The sequence below is a fragment of the Saccopteryx leptura genome, chromosome 5, assembly GCF_036850995.1.
Source record: "Saccopteryx leptura isolate mSacLep1 chromosome 5, mSacLep1_pri_phased_curated, whole genome shotgun sequence".
In the NCBI taxonomy this organism is placed as follows: Eukaryota; Metazoa; Chordata; class Mammalia; order Chiroptera; family Emballonuridae; genus Saccopteryx; species Saccopteryx leptura.
In genome coordinates this window covers 212,905,868-212,928,317 of record NC_089507.1, presented here as the reverse complement: position 1 = coordinate 212,928,317, position 22,450 = coordinate 212,905,868, and the positions used below count along the sequence as shown (strand labels likewise).

Genomic DNA, 22,450 nt, shown 5'->3' with positions numbered 1-22,450 from the left:
ACGAATGGTGAGATAAGCAGAGTTTTGTAATATAGTGGAGCAAAGTAACAAAGGTATAGTAGAACATAATCAGTAGCTCATTGCTTTTAAAGACAGTAATATAATGTGTTCACACTCATCATTTTGTATAGTATATTACTTTCCCCGATGGTTTCCAAAATCCTATTTCAGGTTTTAGTTTCACACCCACTTGTAAAAGTAAAATAAACCGCCAAAGCTTTAGTATAGGCATGTTCCTCAAACTTCAGAGTACACGAGAATTATCGGGAGCACTTGTTCGACCACAGATTGCTAAATCTCATCTTCAGTTCCTGATTTGTTACATAAGTTTCTTGGTGATGCTGACTGTGCTAGACCAGAATAAAGATGTGTTACTTAGATTTAAAAGAAATTATTATGGGAAATCTTTTCAGTTATATAACAAAGTCCAGGCATGCAGAATGTGCTAGAAATGTCACCCCATCTCATCCCATATGCCTTTACTTAAGAGCTAGTTTGAACTTTATTTTTTTATTATTTTTGTGTGTGTGTATTTTGCTGAAGTGAGAAGCGGGGAGGCAGAGAGAAACACTTTCACATGTGCCTGACCAAGATCCACCCGGCATGCCCACCAGGGGAGATGCTCTGCCCATCTGGACTGTTGCTCCGTTGCAACCGGAGCCATTCTAGTGCCTAAGGCAGAGGCCATGGAGCCATCCTTAGCACCCGGGCCAACTTTGCTCCAGTGGAATCTTGGCTGTGGGAGGGGAAGAGAGAGACAGAGAGGAAGTAGAGAGGAAAGAGTGTAGAAGCGGATGGACACTTCTTCTGTGTAGCCTGGCCGGGAATTGAACCCGGGACTTCCATACGCTGGGCCAATGCTCTGCTGCGGAGCCAACCGGCCAAAGCCTCAACTGTGGTTTCTTAAATGTATTAGCTTTTATTTTGTTCAGGCTTGTTGGTTCAGGATTATGGATTAATGCTATGCAGTTGTTTGCTGCTTACCAGATAGTAGATAGCAAAGCCTTAGCTGAGACATCTGCAAACTGACTACCTCATGTTCTGCTTTCTATCTAATCTATGACTAGATTCCTCTTGGGAAAAGGAATCAGCTATATTTAGCTGACAGTAACGATAAAATTCAAAAGGACATTTCCTGTTAGTGTCCTCTGCCCTCTTTCTTTCCTTCCAATTGCTGTCATTGCTTTGAAGAAATGATAGCTGCTTTTAAAGAGGTCTTTTGGGCACCTCTCTTCTAGATCAGTGTTTTTCAACTACTGGTCCATGAACTGGCCCAGCAGAAATTTCCTGCTGGTCCACGAAAGAGCTAACCACCTTGATGTTGTGTGAAGATTAAAGACCCAGTGATCTTAGTTGACTTCACTTATGCTCAGGGTGATTTCTGCCTTAGTGGTCCCTGAAAAAATTCTTTTATGTTCACTGGTTCCCAACTGTAAAAGGTTGAAAACCACTGTTCTAGATCATTAACCTTGAACATTTTGTATACCATTTGCTGGAATGGGAGGAGAACATCTCTGGGAAATATATGTACTTCTTTCTTTTGTCATGGAACAGTCAGCCCTGCCCCAAGTCTCCCCAAACCCAAAAGCCAATGGAAATCAAGAAAATTATGAAGTTCTGTGCTTGTGATAAAATAGTGCCCTTTTTAAGGCAGTTGAGATTTTGAAAATATGATTGTTTCTGCTTATACAGGGCTCGGTAAACTTACTTGAAATCTGAACCAGCGTACCTAATAGTTTTGAACAGTGTCAAGTGTTTCTGTGCCATGACTCCTCATTTTGTTTCTGAATGGGCCCTGAGGTTTATATACAAGATCCTACCCAAGGACTGTTCGTGTATTTGATAATGCATATTTGATAAGGCTTGCCAGAAATTAGAAAGCTTTTATCAGATTCCTAAAACTGAGTTTTGTCTTCCTGCTGGTTTTTGCTAAATTCAAAGGGGATTTTTTTCCCCTTTCCTTTTCTTTGCCCTCTTCTTACCTAGAGTAAACACAACGGGATCAGACGACCCTGAGGATGGAGGGTCTGGTGAAAATAGGAAGGTCAATGGGAATAATTCTCCATCACTCTCCAATGGCGGTTTTAAACCTTCTAGGCCTCCAAGACCTTCACGACCACCTCCACCTACCCCACGTAGACCAGGTGTGTATTCCAGCCATACACTAGGGATTGAGCTCTTATACTGTGATTGTAAATAATGTTCTTTTGGGAAATTGATCCTCAGATAAGTGTCAAGAGGCTCTTTTACGTTGGTTTTCTAGCTGTAGTTTTACATTTAAGATTTTGGCCAAGAATGATCTTTCTGTAGGTAACGAAGATGTGCCTTTTCCCTAACTTTTTCTTCCAGGGGTGAAGTTATTGAGTCATGTGTTCTATTCAGAATGGAAATCACATGTGCATATAAAGTATAGTAGTACAGATAAGATTGCAGCTTTCTGTCAGGGTTTGCAACTGTGGATATAAGCATGCCATAGAATCAAGGGTCTAGTTATGTATGCTCATTGATATCCTTTAGAAAGACAGTAAATGGCAAGTAATGCTAAATGATATTCAGATTTTAAAGCAAAAATTATACAACAAATAAACATACTTCATATAATAAAATGTAAACATCTACAGGTAGAATATCCATTTGTTCCTGATTGTCCAGAACAAATCTTTAATCTTTTCTTTTTAAAATATTTTATTTATTTATTTTACAGAGGGGATAAGGGGCAAGAAATATCAACTCATAGTTGCTTCACTTTAGTTGTTTATTGATTGCTTGTCATATCTGTCTTGATCAGGCAAGCCCAGGGTTTCGAACCAGCGATCCCAGCATTCCAGGTTGATGCTTTATCCCCTGTGCCACCACAGGCCAGGCCAAATCTTGAATCTTTTATTATTTCCCTCTGCTTAGTATGTAGACAGGTAGTGTAAAATAATTAAACCAAAAATTATTAGAAAGTACATTAATTGTTCAAAAGTTATTTTATTAAATGACTTTGTATTTAATTATACATCTTCCCCTTTTTCTGTAGATAATTGTGGTAACAATATATTCCCAGTCTTTAAGATCATAAACTACTTTGTCATAATATAGGTGACTTCCTCCAGGTATTATTTTGTCAACAACTTTTTATTGGAGATGTACAGTGTGCTTAATAACTAGATATAAGAATATTATTGCCTGTCAATAGTTCTTTTTTTCTCAAATCTTTTATAGCATCTGTCAATGGTTCACCTTCTACCACTTCTGAAAGCGATGGCTCTAGTACAGGCTCTCTGCCTCCAACAAATACAAATTCAAATACATCTGAGGGAGCAGCGTCTGGATTAATAATTCCTCTTACTATATCTGGAGGCTCTGGCCCCAGGCCATTAAATCCTGTACCCCAAGCTCCCCTACCACCTGGGTGAGTAATTTTTTGCTTAGCATTTGTTTTCCTTAGACTTCTGTATATACTTATTTATTTATTTATTTATTTTGTATTTTTCCGAAGTTGGAAACGGGGAGGCAGTCAGACAGATGACAGACTCCCGCATGCACCTGACCGGGATCTACCCGGCATGCCTACCAGGGGGCGATGCTCTGCTGCAGTCAGAGCCATTCTAGCGCCTGAGGCAGAGGCCACAGAGCCATCCTCAGCGCCTGGGCAAACGTTGCTCCAATGGAGCCTCGGCTGCGGGAGGGGAAGAGAGAGACAAAGAGGAAGGAGAGGGGGAGGGGTGGAGAAGCAGATGGGCGCTTCTTCTGTGTGCCCTGGCTGGGAATTGAACCCGGGACTCCTGCATGCCAGGCCGACGCTCTACCACTGAGCCAACCGGCCAGGGCCATCTGTATATACTCATTTATAAGGAAAATATATAGTTCTAAACTTCATTCTTAAAAAAGTGTCCTCAAGCAATTATAACTGATTTTGGTGGGGATCTAGAGTTAAACTGAACAACAACAAAAAAAGCTGCCATATTTGACCCCCCCCCCCCATTTCCAGAGAAAAGTGGAAGAATATTTCTTTTTATTATTGAAAGACTCTAAACCAGTGGTCCCCAATCTTTTTTGGGCCACGGACCGGTTTAATGTCAGAAAATATTTTCACAGACCGGCCTTTAGGGTGGGACGGATAAATGTATCACGTGACTGAGACACGCATCAAGAGTGAGTCTTAGACATATGTAACAGAGGGAATCTGGTCATTTTTTAAAAATAAAACATCGTTCAGACTTAAATATAAATAAAACGGAAATAATGTAAGTTATTTATTCTTTCTCTGTGGACCGTTGCCAAATGGCCAACAGACCGGTACTGGTCTGCGGCCCGGGGGTTGGGGACCACTGCTCTAAACCATAGAAAGTTAACCAAGGCCACGTAGTAAAATAGTCCCCTGATTCAGACTCCTTTTTTCTTTAAAGGGAAAAAGCAATCACTTTTTAAAATAAAAGATTTTTTTCATTATGAAGTCATAAAAAAGTAATATAGGGCCTGACCAGGAGGTGGCACAGTGGATAGAGCGTCGGACTGGGATGCGGAAGGACCCAGGTTCAAGACCCCTAGGTCACCAGCTTGAGTGCGGGCTCATCTGGTTTGAGCAAAGCTCACCAGCTTGGACCCAAGGTCGCTGGCTCCAGCAAGGGGTTACTCGGTCTGCTGAAGGCCTTTGGTCAAGGCACATATGAGAAAACAATCAATGAACAACTAAGGTGTTGCAGTGCGCAACGAAATACTAATGACTGATGCTTCTCATCTCTCCATTCCTGTCTGTCCCTGTCTATCTCTCTGTCTGTTAAAAAAAAAAAGTAATATAGGAAACTTAGTACTCATGTCACTTGAATCACTGCTAATTGTCTTTTTTTGTGTGAGACAGAGAGAGGGACAGACATGAAGGGAGAGAGATGAGAAGCATCAATTCTTTGTTGTGTTGTCTTCGTTGTTCATTGATTGCTTTCTCATATGTGCCTTAACGGGGGTGGGGGGGGCTACAGCAGAGCGAATGACCCTTGCTTAAGCCAGCGACCAGGGGTCATGTCTATGATCCCACACTCAAGCCAGCAACCCCATGCTCAAGCTGGTGAACCTGTGCTCAAGCCGGCGACCTTGAGGTTTTGAACCTGGGTCCTCTGCGTCCCAGTCCAGTGCTCTATCCACTGCACCACCGCCTTGTCAGGCAGCTAATTGTCTTCATTTTTATTTATTTAAATATTTTTGTATTTAAATTTTTTTTTTAATTTATTGATTTTAGAGAAAGAGAAAGGCGAGAGATAGTGAAACATCAATTTGTTGTTGCACTTATGCATTTTGTGGTTGATTTTTGTATGTGCTTTAACAGGAATCAAACCTGCAACCTTGGTGTATCAGGATGATGCTCTAACCAACTGAGCTACCTGGCCAGGGTGCTACTGATTATTTTTAAAATTAATACTCTAGCCTGACCAGGCGGTGGCGCAGTAGATAGAGCGTCGGACTGGGATGTGGAGGACCCAGGTTCAAGATCCCGAGGTCACCAGCTTGCACCGAAGGTCACTGGCTTGAGCAAGGGGTTACTCAGTCTGCTGAAGGCCCACGGTCAAGGCACATATGAGAAAGCAATCAATGAACAACAAAGGTGTCACAACGAAAAACTAATGATTGATGTTTCTCATCTATCTTCGTTCCTGTCTGTATCTATCCCTCTCTCTGACTCTGTCTCTGTAAAAAAAAAAAAAAAGTAATACTCTAATAGATTATATATTTATATATGTACATAGTGGCATTCACATTAATTCAGAGCTCAGAATACTAATCAGAATTAATTGATTGGCAATCAAAAAATTGACTGGCAGTCAAAACGTTGAGAATTTTACTCAACAGATTGTATATTACTTGTGAAGGTAGCTGGGCCATTTTGCTTTTATTTTTTATTTATTTATTTATTTATTTATTTGTATTATTCTGAAGCTGGAAACAGGGAGAGACAGTCAGACAGACTCCCGCATGCGCCTGACCGGGATCCACCCGGCATGCCCACCAGGGGCGACGCTCTGCCCACCAGGGGGCGATGCTCTGCCCCTCCGGGGCGTCGCTCTGCCGCGACCAGAGCCACTCTAGCGCCTGGGGCAGAGGCCAAGGAGCCATCCCCAGCACCCGGGCCATCTTTGCTCCAATGGAGCCTCGCTGCGGGAGGGGAAGAGAGAGACAGAGAGGAAGGGGGGGTGGAGAAGCAAATGGGTGCTTCTCCTATGTGCCCTGGCCGGGAATCGAACCCGGGTCCCCTGCACTCCAGGCCGACGCTCTACCGCTGAGCCAACCAGCCAGCGCCCCATTTTGCTTTTAGAAAGCTTCTATGGGAAAGCCAGATTTAAAAGCTGTTTGTGCAAGGATTTATCAAAGAGAAACACGTTGCTCTTAAAAGTGATTGATATTTCTAAGCATGATGGTTTTGTCTTCAGGGAGATTAGAATACTCAGAATGACTTCTTTTTTTTTTTTTTTTACAGATAGAGTCAGAGAGAGGGATAGATAGGAACAGACAGACAGGAACGGAGAGAGATGAGAAGCATCAATCATCAGTTTTTCGTTGCGACACCTTAGTTGTTCATTGATTACTTTCTCATATGTGCCTTGACCGTGGGCCTTCAGCAGACCGAGTACCCCTTGCTCGAGCCAGAGACCTTGGGTCCAAGCTGATGAGCTTTTGCTTGAACCAGATGAGCCTGCGCTCAAACTGATGACCTTGAGGTCTCGAACCTGGGTCCTCGGCATCCCAGTCCGACGCTCTATCCACTGCACCACCGTCTGGTCAGGCTCAGAATGACTTTTATCATTTGCATTGTGTGGAGATACATTTAATAAAGTCTTACTCTTTGATTTCAATGTTTCTAGAACCCCAAAAGTTCTTTGTTCTTTAGTTAACAGTTCTTTAGTTTTTCTCTAGATTTCATAGCATTAATGACAGCTTTCTTTTCCACTGAAGTCCTGCATATACACTGATAAGATTGAAATAGACTTTGTCTCCTGAGTGTGTCCACCCCAAGCTCTTGAGAAATCCAAGGCTTCTCCTAGAACATACACTTCTGCAGAAGAAATCTCATCATCCATTATGTGTCATCCTCAGGATAACATTTCTTGGTTGCTTTTTCTTCCCTAATCTTTTTGTATCTTTTTTACATACTGACACGCTTACTTGCCTCAGTTTTGTGATATGGTCATATAAGAAACAGGCAAGGCAGGATTAAAAATCCAGGCTATTCATACAAATACCATACTAGCCTTTTTATTTTTGTGTTTAAGTTGGGAGCAGAGAGTGGACCAGCATGGGCGAGTTTATTATGTAGATCATATTGAAAAAAGAACAACGTGGGATAGACCAGAACCTCTACCTCCTGGGTAAGTATATGAATTAAAGAAAAGAAAAAGCATTTATTCATAACTGTAGATTATATCTGTACGATATCCTAACTACATCCTTGCTTTTCCGCTTTCTGTCAGTCTTTTCTCTCTCCACTTTGTTTTTTGGTAGGTACAACCTAGAAGGAAAAAGAAGAATGATTTTAATTTTCACTCATTTCTGACCTAAAGATTCTATATGTCTTGCTACTTCCAAGTTTTCCTTTCTAATTTTAACCACTTCAAACCATAGGGTTTTAGGATTAGTTTCTTCAAGAGTAATTATTATATATATGACAATGAAGTTCCTATTATATAAAACTTTAATATGTAATAATAAAGTCATTGCAGCAACCATTGGGTCATGTCTGTCAGCTTGTGCTCAAGCTGGCGCTCTTGGGGTTTCAAACCTGGATCCTATATAAGTTGGGACTATATCCACTTGCTACTGCCTGGTCAGGCTTTTTTTAATTTTAAAAGAATTTTTATTGATTGATTTTAGCAAGAGAGTAAGAGAGAGAGAGAGACAGGAACATCAGGCTATTTCTGTATGTGCCCTGACTGGGGATCGAACCAGCAACCTCAGTGCTTCAGAAGATTTAACCAACTGAGCTGTCCTGCCAGGGCAGAGAACGTTTTTCTTTATGACTATTTGAGACTTACTAAATAGACATTGTGTTTAAGTTGACTGATAGACCATTGAAGAATACATTTTATTTCTTTTAAGAATACATTTATTTTAAAAGGCTTCAAATAAATCAAAAATAGTTTCTCAAGGTAAAATGTTAACAACTGTACACCAATGCCAAGATGAAGTCCTGTTTAATTATTGTCTGTTTCACAAGTAGTTCTTGAATTAGGTTATTTTTGTTCTGATCTAGCTGGGAACGCAGGGTTGACAACATGGGACGTATTTATTATGTTGACCATTTCACAAGAACAACAACGTGGCAGAGGCCAACACTGGAATCTGTCCGGAACTATGAACAGTGGCAGCTCCAACGTAGTCAGCTTCAAGGAGCCATGCAGCAGTTTAATCAGAGATTCATTTATGGGGTGAGCAACCGATTGCACTATTATCTTAATACGAGTATTTGGTTTTTAACCTTTCCTCCATATGAAATATAAAGCACTAATTACAAGAAAGATATAAGTAGGATGGCAACCCTGTTACTGCTGTTGATAGATATTATTTTTAGACCTTATTTTGAGTATTCTGTGTATGTGATCTGTTCTTTCAAATTTCCTGGAATTCATCCTCTTTTTTTAATCCTCTTTTGTTTTTGTTAATATTAAAAATAAGAAAAATGTTAAGACAACTTAAAATCCATGGACAAAAGAATATTAAAAATAAACTGAAGCGCCTGACCAGGTGGTGGCGCAGTGGATAGAGCATCGGACTGGGATGCGGAAGGACCCAGGTTCAAGACCCTGGGATTGCCAGCTTGAGCACGGGCTCATCTGACTTGAGCGGGGGGTTACTCAGTCTGCTGAAGGCCTGCGGTCATGGCACATATGAGAAAGCAATCAATGAACAACTACGGTGTCGCAACGAAAAACTGATGATTGATGCTTCTCATCTCTCTCCATTCCTGTCTGTCCCTATCTATCCCTCTATCTGACTCAGAGAGAGTCAACACCAATCTGACTCTCTCTCTGTCCCTGTAAAAAAATAAAAAATAAAAAATAAAAAAATTAAAAATAAACTTAGCAATTTGAAAAGAATTAAAAGTTTTAAATTTAGTACTGCCTAATTTAGCAGAGCATTTGAAAGGTTAGGTCCAAGATTTGTATGGAACTAACAATAGAATTGAATCACTTTGTAATATATAAAAGTAAAGTATACCTCATAAATTATTTGGTACTCTGGAAGACTACAGAAATTTCTTATAAGATTATGCTAAATATATTTTTCTGGCTTCAACACCAATTTTTGTTAGTATAAAAAACATTTCCTGGCCTGACCTGTGGTAGCGCAGTGGATAAAGTGTCAACCTGGAACATTGAGGTCGATGGTTAGAATCCCTGGGCTTGCCTGGTCAAGGCACATACAGGAGTTGATGCTTCCTGCTCCTCCCCCTTCTCTCTCTCTCTGTTCTCTTGATGAATCTCTCATTTTGAGTTAGAAATACAAGATTTTTCTGAGTTCTCCAATGATTTTTTTTTTTTAACAGAGACAGAGAGAGAGTCAGAGAGAAGGATAGACAGGGACAGACAGACAGGAACAGAGAGGGATGAGAAGCATCAATTATTAGTTTTTCATTGTGACACCTTAGTTGTTCATTGACTGCGTTCTCATATGTGCCTTGACCGTGGGGCTACAGCAGACCGAGTAACCCCTTGCTCGAGCCAGCGACCTTGGGTCCAAGCTGGTGAGCTTTGCTCAAACCAGATGAGTCTGTGCTCAAGCTGGAGACCTCGGGGTCTCGAACCTGGGTCCTCCACATCCCAGTCCGATGCTCTATCCACTGCGCCACTGCCTGGTCAGGCAAGTTCTCCAATGATTCTGAGTACTAATATTTATGAATATCTGTTGAGTGGTTATATGTAGGGAGAGCAAAAGTAGATTTCCAGTTGTTCATGTGGAAAAAAATATAATTAATAAATAATAATACAAGAATAAACTCTAAGTTTCATGTACTCACAATTCAAATGTACTTTTGCCTACCTCTATATTTCTGTAACTTAACTGATCTTTAGCTAAGAAGGAAAAAAGTAGTCACTTGGGTTAGGATTATTTATTTGTAATATTTGATCTTCAAATAATTTCAGACATTAAATATTTTGTGCAAAGATTTTTTTCTCCCATCGGAGTTTATCAACATTTATCCTTGTTGGTGTGACACTTCTTTAAGATGTGAACTCTGTAAGAATGTTATGTTGCACATGGCCAGGGAAGGCAGATCAGAACTTACAAGTTTGCTCTCAAGTTGTCTAAGTTCAGTATTTCACCTTTTTTTGTTGTTCCTTTTAGAATCAAGATTTGTTTGCAACATCACAAAATAAAGAATTTGATCCCCTTGGTCCCCTGCCACCCGGGTGGGGTAAGTACATGAATTTTCATTGAATTAAATTATTTTATAAATCAAATATTTATGGATGATATCTTTCTCTTGCTTGAGAGAATATCTGTGAATATTTTTGGGTGTGTTAGATTAATTCAGAGTGCCAAATAGGTATTAAATTTCCCAAAAGTTCTAAGTTGACCTTTTATTATAGCAAACTTTTTTTTAAAATTATTTATTTATTTATTTATAGTAAACTTTTATTGGAATTCAGAATTGTTTCATTTTTCTGAAGTGTAAAAATATTTTGCTCAGCAATAAATAAAAATAAATGATTTATTGATATAATAATCTGAAAAAAGTCAATCTCAAAATGTTTATATGCTGTGTGATTCAATTTATGTAACAGTCTCAAAGTAACAAAACTGTAGAGATGAAAAACAGGTTAATAGGTACAGTAGACAGAGCCAGGGGTAGCTGGGTACAAATATAGGAGGTAACAAGTGGTTCTTATATGGTGTACAAGAGTTCTATATCTTCACCATGGTGGTGACTGTACCAATCGGTACATGGGGTAAAAGTGCATAAAACTGTGCATTCAGCCTGACCAGGCGGTGGCGCAGCGGATAGAGCGTCAGACTAGAATGCGGAGGACTCAGGTTTGAGACCCCGAGGTTGCCAACCTGAGCGCGGGCTCATCTGGTTTGAGCAAAGCTCACCAGCTTGGACCCAAGGTCACTGGCTTGAGCAAGGGGTTACTCAGTCTGCAGAAGGCCCGTTGTCAAGGCACATATGAGGAAGCAATCAATGAACAACTAAGGTGTTGCAATGCGCAATGAAAAACTAATGATTGATGCTTCTCATCTCTCCGTTCCTATCTGTCCCTCTCTCCGAGTCTCTCTCTGTCTCTGTAAAAAAAAAAAAAACAAAGACAAAAAGAAAAAAAAAAAACCCCAAAACTGTACATTCATATAAATGAATGCAGCTTTAAAATTGGTGAATATAAAAAAAAAAAATTGGTGAATATTGAATAAAATTTGAGTCAACAGTAATTTACCAGTGTCAGTTTTCTGGTTTTGATATTGTACGATAGCTATGTAAGATATCCTTGTTGGAGAAAACTGACTGGTTGAAGGGTACCATATTTTTTGCTCCATGAGACACACCTGACCATAAGACACAGCTAGGGTCTTAAGGAGGAAAATAAGAAAAAAAATATTCTGAACCAAATGGTGTGTTAGAATATTTAATAAAATACCATATTTTTTGCTCCATAAGACACGGGCATTTTCCCCTCCACTTTTTTTTTGGGGGGGAGTGTGTCTTATGGAACGAAAAATATGGTGTGTCAGATTCTTTGGATGATTTTTGCCACATCCTGTGAATAATAATTATTCCAAAATAAAATACTTTAAAAAACTTTGATCATATTCGTGCTTCCAAAACACAGTTCAGAGTGTGGCTGAGTTGATGTTACCCACAAGAACAATGAGGGGTATGTGCTAGGACAGCACCTTTGCCTACACCGTGGCGCACATGGACTGTTATTGAGTACATTTGGCACCTTAATTATTAAAACTTTGTTAATACACCAGATTCTATTTTATAGCGTTATGTCATAGTATTGTAGCAAGTTTCCAGAATATACTCTGTGGCAGTATAGAAACAGTTTTTCTTGGAAGCTGAAGAGAATACACAAGGTAGAAAACAGCAAAGTAAAGCCCATTGTGGAAACAGCTGCAGATATTTCATAATATTGGGGGACATTCAGATAGTGTTATTCCTAGCCTGACCTGTGGTGGCGCAGTGGGTAAAGAGTTGACCTGGAACGCTGAGGTCCCAGTTTGAAACCTCCGGCTTGTCTGGTCAAAGGACATATGGGAGTTGATACTTTCTGCTCCTCCCCCTTCTTTCTGTATCTCCCTCTCTGTCTCCTCTCTCTAAAATGAATAAATAAAAATCTAAAAAAAATAATGATAAAAAAAAGTGTTATTCTTAATAGTCTTTATTGGGAAGCATTGGTCCCCAAGACAGATTGTTTTAGCATTATTTTACTGAGGAATGGAGGGAAACAATTGATGTCAGGGTCACATGAATCTGGGCAATAAATGATACTGGGTGTATAATTATACACCCAGTTTAAGAAACCTCATTGCTCATAAGAGTTTATTTAGCCTTAATACTCCTGTGAATCAAAAAATATAATACTATTATTTTTACTAGCTTGAAACAAAGGGAGGGTCTATGAAAGTTGTAAATTTCTATCTTCCCCAAAGCCTGACAGTTTGTTAAGGAGTCTCTTGTCTCTGTTGGACAGTGTCTGGTTGATACAAAGTTACTTTTAAAGAGGGGATGTTGCCCTGGCTGGTTGATTCAGTGGTAGAGCATCGGCCTGGTATGTGGAAGTCCCAGGTTCGATTCCCGGTCAGGGCATACCAGAGAAGCGACCATCTGCTTCTCCACCCCTCCCCCTTCTTTCTTTCTCTTTTTCCTTTTCTCTCTCTCTCTCTCTCTCTCTCCCCTCCTCTCTCCCTCTCCCTCCCCCCTCCCTCTGTCCATCTCTTCTCCTCTCCCGCCTTCCACAGCCATGGCTCATTCAAGCAAGTTGGCCCTGGGTGCCGAGGATAGCACCATGGCCTCGTCCCAGGTGCTAAAATAGCTTGGTTGCTGAGTAACGGAGCAGCAGCCCCAGATGAGCAGAACATCTGGTAGGGGGCTTTCAGTGTTGATCCCAGTTGTGGCACATGTGGGTGTCTATCTGCCTCCCTGCCTCTCCCTTAATAAAATTTAAAAAAAAAAAAAAAGCAGAGGGGATATTGCCCTTTTGAAGCATATGGAACCAGACCTGTCAGATTGCATTTCCAGACATGAAATGAGTTCTCACCTTTATTTCTTGGGTTGTCTATGTAGTATTACATGAGAAATTGATGCACTGAAAGGAAATATGTGAGGGTCATGTATTTGTCCTTTTGTTTTTATTGCAGAAAAAATTATGATCCAATTAACTTTTGTTAGAAACACAGACCATTTTACCCCCAGAGCAGCTGTGAGAAAAATGGCCTCTTGCTCATAGACGCATGAATTGCAGCATTGTTGCCTTTATTTTATTTATTTATTTGTTTGTTTGTTTATTTATTTATTTATTTATTGTATTTTTCCGAAGCCAGAAACGGGGAGGCAGTCAGACAGACTCCTGCATGCGCCCGACCGGGATCCACCTGGCATGCCCACCAGGGGGCGATGCTCTGCCTATCTTGGGGCATCGCTCTGCCACAATCAGAGCCATTCTAGCGCCTGAGGCAGAGGCTACAGAGCCATCCTCATCGCCCGGGCAAACTTTGCTCTTGTGGAGCCCCGGCTGCGGGAGGGGAAGAGAGACAGAGAAGAAGGAGAGGGGGAGGGGTGGAGAAGCAGATGGGCGCTTCTCCTGGGTGCCCTGGCTGGGAATTGAACCCGGGACTCCTGCACGCCAGGCCGATGTTCTACCACTGAGCCAACCAGCCAGGGCCTTGTTGCCGTTATTTAAAAAGCTATTCCTGCAAGCGGGTCATTGCCTTCTGTATTTACCATTATCCTCATCATCAGGATCTTTCTCATTTTATTTTAACAAACATCTCCCTAAAAATACTTTCTCTAGACGCAGTCCCAGCATATCCTGTTGTAAGAACATTACTTTGCTCATTGTACATACATTCTGCTTATTTTTAGGTGCCCTTTCTAAATGAGGGCATGATCACCCTTTTATTCAGACTGAGCACTGCTTATGACTCTCTGCCTTTGGGCATGTGCCTGATTTGTGGAACCAGTGACAACACTGGTACTGTGACAGATGAGAGCCACCTGACAAACCCTCAGGATTGAACCAGGAAATAAAATCCCAGTTCATATTCTGTGTTTACGTTACAGAATTGACAGCATTATTTTTGTGACACCGTATATCTTTAAATCCAATTTCTTCACCCTTTCAGATTCTTATATGCTAAGACCAGACATAGCTGCCTTGAAGTGAAGAATTTTTAAACACTTGCAAATTATGGAGGCTGGATAACAAAGAATATTTTTGGTTTAAAAATGTAGTCTAATGGCCCTGGCTGTTTGGCTCAGTGATAGAGCGTTGATCCGGCCTGTGGATGTTCCAGGTTTGATTTCTGGTCAGGACACAAAAGAGAAGCAATAATCTGCTTCTTCACCTGTCCCCCTAACCTTCTCTCCTTCCCCACGTCTCCCCCCCTACTGCAGCCATGGCTCAATTCGACTACACATTGGCCTGGCGCTGAGGATGGCTCTGTGGAGCCACTGCCTCAGGCGCCAAAAATAGCTAGGTTGCAAGCATGGCCCCAGTGAGCAGAGCATTGGCTCCAGATGGGGGTTGCTGGGTGGATCCTGGTAGGGGCACATACAGTAGTCTGTTTCTCTATCTCCCCTTCTCTCATTTGGAAAAAGAAGCGAAAAAACATAAAAAATGATAAGGGAAAAAGATAAAAATAAAAATGTAATCTGCATTGTCCCAAAGTGCAGAGGTTGCCGGTTCAATCCCCAGTCAGGGCACCTACAGGAATAACTCGATGGTCCTGACTCTCTGTCTCTCTCCCTGCCTCTCTAAAGAAAAAAAAAAAGGTAGTCTTATAGGGCTTTGTCTAGCTGGTTTTACCTTGCAAGTGTAAAGATATTTCCTCATTTTCAGAGTTGCTCTGAAAGAAAACACAAAACAACAAGAAGCTCCCGCTTTGTACTGTTTTACTCGAGCCAGGAAGTGCTGTCATGTGCATTCAGTTTTGATGGTCAGTCATTTCAGTATAGTTTATCACCTGATTTTTCAACAATTAGTTCTAAATCCACAGTTCTTCCTCTCATTGAGCAGACGAGCCTTCAATTTGCAAGTGCATCCACTTTTGAAATTTTGTTTTTCACAGCCTCTTCTAAGAAATGTTGATATCAGCAGTATATACTCAGAGGATAACAGAAAATAAGTTTTCTATTAACTTTATCTTTCCTCATGTCAACTTTTGAAGAGAAAATCTCTGGCCCTGAAGTCTGAAGATAAAGGATGAATATATGCTTAGTTATATACTTAGGGTATTATTTTTACATAATAAAAATTACTCTGCAGAATTCTTTAGAATCAAAAAATTTATAGATTTTGCAAATATATTTTAAAATTTAAATTTAATATGATTGTGAAGAACATGAACTTACTTGGTATCATGCAGCCAGCTTGTAGCCCTATGGGTGCTTCTTTTTGCCTCAGAATCAAACTTAACTGGTTACATGTTTCCACACTCAAGATGCCATGAACAGTGAAGCCAGTGTTAAGATTCAATGTGTCACAAGATGCAGAGTCCCATTTTTCTGTATATCATCCTCACCTGGAGTTCTGTTTCCATTTTAGTCTAAGCTTATGTAGACAGTAGCTGGCATGTCAGGAGTAGGTTCATGGTGCTCACAGATTTATCCCTTCTAACCCCCCAAATCTTTACTGCTACTTGAAATCAGGGAATTAGTGCTGGAGATAGGGTTAAAAATTGGCTGTATAACTTGATAAGGCTATTTAACTTGGCCTAAGACTCATCCAGCAATATCTTGCTTAAAGAAAAATCCAAAGGATGTAAATAAAGTTTATATGATAAATAGGTAGAACTTTTCAAACCACAGGAAGTAAAAATTGGCTTTATCAGCTTGGAATTTTTACAATTTTGTTTGAAAATTGCTAATTTTTAGAAACTGCTTTATAAAAAGTTGGGAATGCATTCTGTATTTTGTAATACTTTATTTATTTTGAGACATCTTAGCCAAATTTTAACAATTTAGATATAGGAAAAGACATCTTTTGAAAAATTAATTGGTGGCCTGACCTGTGGTGGCGCAGTGGGAGAAAGCGTCGACCTGGAACACTGAGGTTGCCGGTTCGAAACCTTGGGCTTGCCTGGTCAAGGCACATATGGGAGTTGATGCTTCCTGCTCCTCCCCCTTCTCTCTCTCTCTCTCTCTCTCTCTCCTCTCTCTCTAAAAAAATCAATAAATAAAATATTTAAAAAAAAAAAAAAAGAAAAATTAATTGGTAATGGAGCAACAGCAGAACAATATTAATATTAAAATTTCAAAACTATTTAATTATGAGGGCAGAATTGACATCCACATGTATTCTTGACTTAATGAGAAAGTTCGGGAAGTGTAGGGGTATTTTAGAAAGCGAACAAGAAAACAAGGAGAATCCTAAAGGAAGGTGGGGGGTGAGGAGGACAAGCAGCAGCGTCAGACACAGTCAATTAAAGAACTGAGCCCTGCCGTCCAGCCCCTGTGCAGAAAGTTACCATAGATCAGCGGTTCTCAACCTGTGGGTCGCGACCCACAGGTTGAGAACCGCTGCTATAGATATTTAGGATTCGGGTGGGTATATTAAGGAACAGGGCATATTTTGGAAAACAATGTCTTCCCTAGTTAAGAAATGCCAAGTATACAGCAAACAATTAAGTTATATTATCTCCATTATATTTTAAGAAATGAGATGGTGTGGTATGAGAAAAATCCCTGAATGGAGGCCTGAATTTCCATTCTGTCACAGCCACTTAATTCTGAGATTCACAGGCCTGACCTGTAGTGGTACAGTGGATAAAGCATTGACCTGGAATGCTGAGGTCGCTGGTTCAAAACCCTGGGCTTGCCTGGTTAAGGCACATATGGGAGTTGATGCTTCTAGCTCCTCCCCCTCCTACCCTTTATCTAAAAATCAGTCAATCAACCAATCAATTAATAAAATAATTCTGAGATTTGGGGCAGATCACTTAACCTTTCTGAGTTTCTTTGTCTTCATAGTAAACTAAAGCCACCTATACATGGGACTGTTAAGGATAAATGAGGTCATATATGAAAAGTTAAAACAGCCCTGGCCAGTTGGCTCAGCGATAGAGCATCGGCCTGGCATGCAGGAGTCCCGGGTTCTATTCCGGCCAGGGCACATAGGAGAAGTGCCCATCTGCTTCTCCATCCCTCCCCCTCTCCTTCCTCTCTGTCTCTCTCTTCCCCTCCCGCAGCCGAGGCTCCATTAGAGCAGATTGCCCGGGCCCCTGGGGATGGCTCTGTGGCCTCTGCCTTAGGCGCTAGAATGGCTCTGGATGCAACAGAGTGACGCCCCAGAGGGGCAGAGCATCGCCCCCTGGTGGGCATGCTGGGTGGATCCCGGTCGAGCACATACGGAAGTCTGTCTGACTGCCTCCCCGTTTCCAGCTTCGGAAAAATGAAAAAAAAAAAAAGAAAAGAAAAAAAGTTAAAACAGTTAGTTAATCGTGCTGCTGTTGGATTGAGCCAGAAAGATTCTGTGGCAGAACACTGTGAATTAAGTCTTGTTTAGCTTCTAGGATATGATCGTATTTTAATAACCTTCATAAGTATGTGGATTTAGTAGTGAAAGAATAAATTAAACCTATTAAAGTTGTGATTTAAAAAGTATAAAATCAACAGTACAATGAGAAATGGGCAAATTCAATGCATTATTTTAGTTAAAGGAAAAAGATTATGCCAACTCTAATGCTTTGGGTTTTTTTTTTAAGAGAAGAGAACGGACAACAACGGTAGAGTATATTTTGTCAACCACAACACTCGTATCACACAATGGGAAGACCCCAGAAGTCAAGGGTAAGGACTTCCCGTTACTAGTTTATTGATAACCTCTTAAAGATTGTACCCTATTTCTGATTCAGTTATGAAAAAGATCAGTTCCATATTCTTTCTTCAAAGGCCTTAAACATTAATCACCCCCATACCTTATAAAGAGAAAAATTTATACTATTTCATATAATGGATGTGGGTTTCTTGAGAGTTTAGGGGAAAAAACCCCGAATGAATGTGCAGTATTCAGAAATACTATTTATTATTAGTAAGACCAGGTGTGTAATGCTGAAGCAGGATTTTGCAGCCTGGGATCCACTGGATAAAATTCAGGGAGTATGTGACTTAGAAAAAAAATGAACCATTCAGTTGCATTAACCTTTACCTGAAATTGAGTGTTCTCTCCCATTGTGATTGTAAGGTACAACCACAGTAGAATCAGCAGTTCCTGGGACTTTGCCACCAGTAGAAATCACAGATTTTTTATATCATTATGCATTTGTTGCAGATATATCAAAATATTTTTTATAGCCCTGGCCGGTTGGCTCAGCGGTAGAGCGTCGGCCTAGCGTGCGGAGGACCCGGGTTCGAATCCCGGCCAGGGCACACAGGAGAAGCGCCCATTTGCTTCTCCACCCCTCCGCCGCGCTTTCCTCTCTGTCTCTCTCTTCCCCTCCCGCAGCCAGGGCTCCATTGGAGCGGGGATGGCCCGGGCGCTGGGGATGGCTCTGTGGCCTCTGCCTCAGGCGCTAGAGTGGCTCTGGTCGCAACATGGCGACGCCCAGGATGGGCAGAGCATCGCCCCCTGGTGGGCAGAGCGTCGCCCCTGGTGGGCGTGCCGGGTGGATCCCGGTCGGGCGCATGCGGGAGTCTGTCTGACTGTCTCTCCCTGTTTCCAGCTTCAGAAAAATGAAAAAAAATAAATAAATAAAAAATAAAATAAAATAAATATTTTTTATATACATCATCATAAGGACTCGCTAGTTAATATGTTAATAGAGAAATGTTATTATAAGTTTGTCTTTTTAATGTTTTGGTAACTATGTATATATAATTGCTTTTCTGTGTAACATTCTGTACTGGTGTGTGTATCCATTTGCCAGGGCTACCTTAAGGAAGTACCTGTGCCTTAAACAAAGACATCGTTCTCATAGTTGAGGAGGCTATACGATCAGGGTGTTGGCAGTGCTATGCTTCTTCTGAATAGGAAGAATAGAGAAGGACCTATTCCAGGCCTCTGTCTTAGCTGGTGGTTCCTTGGCTTATGGTAGCACAATTCCAGTCTTGAATTGGCACTCCTTCTGTTTGTGTGTCTCAGTGTTCAAATTTTCCCTTTTTATAAGGACAGCAGTCAGTGGATTATTGGCCTACCATTTTATTTTAACTAATTACATCTGCAATGACTCTGTTTCCAAATAAGGTCACATTCTGAGGTCCTGAGGGTTAGGACTTCAACATAGGAGTTTGCAGGGGGCACATCATTTAGCCTATAACAAGGTGTAATACTAAGCATTTATCAGGTTGCCAGAAAGATTCCATTCTGCAAGGAATCTGGCAAAGTATACAGTCAGAGAGCACAGTCCCCACATGACTGCCCTCACTTCAAACATTAACCATAAGCTGGGATATCCTCAGGACTACTTTCACTTCAGACCAACTAGAACTATAATGAAAGGTTACAAATTAGAACCAAGAGAAGGAAGAAATGCAAAGGGCAGAGGCTGAGGGTTCCAGACACCCAGGATTGATGTGGAACACTGTATGGAGTACTGCTAACCATGGAGTCTCACCCGAGTCTGTGCTAGCCAGAGTTTTTATTGAGGCTCCGTCGCATCCTGCATGTGTACTAATCTTTAGTCTCCAGCCCTTCCCAGAGATGGGCTAATACCTTCAGTTTTCAGTTTTGCCAGAGGTCAGAAATGATACGAAATATCCCAAAATCTCAGTCATAAAACACATTGTTGACTGACTGGTGTTCAAAGCCTCCAAGCAAACAGAGATACTCCTCTGACAGGCAGGACATTCAGAGGCCTAGAGATTACCTTCTGGTAGTCAGGGCAAAAGCCAGAGAGGACCTGTCTTTAGGTATGATTAACTCTTCACTTAACACATTCATGGCTCAGTTGTAAGAACTACTGTTTTGTTTTGTTTTGTTTTTGCTTGACTGTTTTTTAAGGTGAGAGGAGGGGAGATAGGAAGGTAGACTCCGGCATGAGCCATGACCAGGATCCACCTGGCAACCTCATCTGGGGCCAATGCTGGAGTACTGAGCTATTTTTAGCATCTGAAGCTGTCGTGCTCTGATGGAGCTATCCTCAGTGCCTGGGGCCACTGGCTGCAGAAGAGGAAGAGAGAAGGGGTGGTGCTTGGAGGGAAGACACTGGCCAGGGCCAAGAACTGCTGTTCTAAAGACATGCTTTAAATTTAAAATCTACTTCTGGGTACCAACAAATGACAACATTTTTTTTAATGGAGTTATGGTATTCAATGTAAATATTTTTAATTTCCCAAAAAGTAAGAATGAAAAATTTCAAAAGTAACAGTTCTAATTCCTCTTTAAAATTCTACCTCTACAGCTAGAATAGACCATGTCACCTTGTTGTAATTTGAGCTAAAGTTAGAATCATGTTTTAATATATAATACAAATGACCCAATCCTGTTCAACTCATTTTGTTTTTAAGACAACTTGTTACTAAGTCTGTTTTGCAAATATAATTACAACACATGAGAAGTATTATTTTGAAAAAAATTTTTGGTAGTCTGTTTTATCTGACGTTGTGTTCAATTCTATAAACACAGCTAAATGTTCTTAACCTCTTGACGTGGTTTACAGAATACTGTTCTGTGCAATAGTTCTCAGCCTTTTGTTTTTCTGAAGTACACTTGAGGAAAGTGACATTCCTGTCTGCCACAGTGAGCGTCAGTGCCTTTGACTTCTTTCTTCCTTTCAGTTGTGAACTTGAACGTTTCCATCGTTCTATCTTTCAACAAACCCACCGGGTAAAAAAAAATGGAAACTATAGAATAAAGAAGAAAGAACTGGCAAATATGAATAAAATGTGAAATACTTACTACACCTAAATAGCTAAAAAGACAGGCTGCTGATAGGGCAGAATACACAAATACAAATTGCAGAGGAGGTGTTCAGTAGTTCTGGTGTAATATTTTAAGATGGAAAAATAAATTTCATGGGTTCATGAGTATGCAGTTTTGAATATTTATGCTAATACATCAATTATTTTAGTATGATAAATGAAAGTCAAGTTAAGTCATTATTGCTCTATTATCCTGTTTTTAAACTTATGTAATATTTTCAAGAAGGGAAGTTGATGCCAGACAACACAAGCTGAAATACTTGATAAAGGGGCTGTGCTAGCAGTATGGAGAACGTTCTTTGAGAGACCTGAAGAGAATGATCAATACAGGAGGAATAGTAACAGTTTGAGGGTTTACTGTGTGCTAAGCTTTTTACTTGTATTGTCTAATTGAGTCCTCACATATTCTTACTACCTAGACATTGTTATCTCCATTTTATAGACAAAGAAACTGAAGTTTAGAGATTAAGCAAAGTCTAAAGATAGGTATTAGGGAAGTGGATAGGAATACTTCATAAAGAACATTTGAGTTGCCTTAACAGAGGAATAATAGAGCTTCTGGATAGGAGGAGAGGTGTGACAAATCATGTGTTATGACAGGGAAATGGGGATACTGTGAAACACTCTGAAACCACAGTGTTCAGGGACGGGGTTTGATGGCAGAGTATGGAAGCAGGCAGTGGTAGTAGTGAACAGTGAGATCACCTTAGGGAGAGAACTGATTTGATCACATCTATTTTAGTACTCTACCAGCAATATGAAAAAAACAAGTGTGGGACCCGACTGAGACTGGAGGCAGGAAAAACCAGTTGGGTGGCTGTTGTGGAAGTTTGAGATGAATGGAGCCCGAGTAAGGATGGTGCTGGGGATTGAAGATGGTGACGAACATTAAGACTTCTGAAGATGGTGACGAACATTAAGACTTCTCAGGCAGAACTGGCAGAACTTGCTTGCCATGGGATGTTAGGCAGGTTGTAGGGAGATGGGGAAGGAACACAAGTTAAGTAGGTGGAACAAAACTGGTGGTTGATGGACCTGTTGACATATTTAACATGCTTGTCGGATAAAGAGGTTATAGGTAAAGAGCTCTAGTAAACAACTGAGATACTGGCGTAAATGGCTTTCTAGAAGATTTCTACTGCATTTATGTGTGTGGTAGTTTCTCTATTTGGCAAACAAAGCAACTCTTTAACATTCATTGTGTATATTTTTTATGTTCTTTAGTCAATTAAATGAAAAGCCCTTACCTGAAGGCTGGGAAATGAGATTCACAGTGGATGGAATTCCGTATTTTGTGGACCACAATAGAAGAACAACCACCTATATAGATCCCCGCACTGGAAAATCTGCCCTGTAAGTTTCCTGAACATTGTAGATTAAAAGAAAAACTGATTCCAAGAT

At 40.7% G+C, this 22,450-nt stretch overlaps 1 protein-coding gene across 3 annotated transcripts in view; it reads left to right on the top strand.

Moving 5' to 3' along the window:
* The window catches only part of ITCH (itchy E3 ubiquitin protein ligase), a 104,207-nt gene that overhangs the window by 57,154 nt on the left and 24,603 nt on the right, over positions 1 to 22,450 (top strand). For all 3 annotated transcript variants that reach the window (XM_066384044.1, XM_066384043.1, XM_066384042.1), the window contains 7 exons: positions 1,987 to 2,144; positions 3,208 to 3,397; positions 7,248 to 7,343; positions 8,225 to 8,399; positions 10,318 to 10,387; positions 17,896 to 17,980; positions 22,274 to 22,402. In XM_066384044.1, coding sequence (XP_066240141.1) covers positions 1,987 to 2,144; positions 3,208 to 3,397; positions 7,248 to 7,343; positions 8,225 to 8,399; positions 10,318 to 10,387; positions 17,896 to 17,980; positions 22,274 to 22,402 — 903 coding nt within the window. The remainder of the gene's footprint in view (positions 1 to 1,986; positions 2,145 to 3,207; positions 3,398 to 7,247; positions 7,344 to 8,224; positions 8,400 to 10,317; positions 10,388 to 17,895; positions 17,981 to 22,273; positions 22,403 to 22,450) is intronic.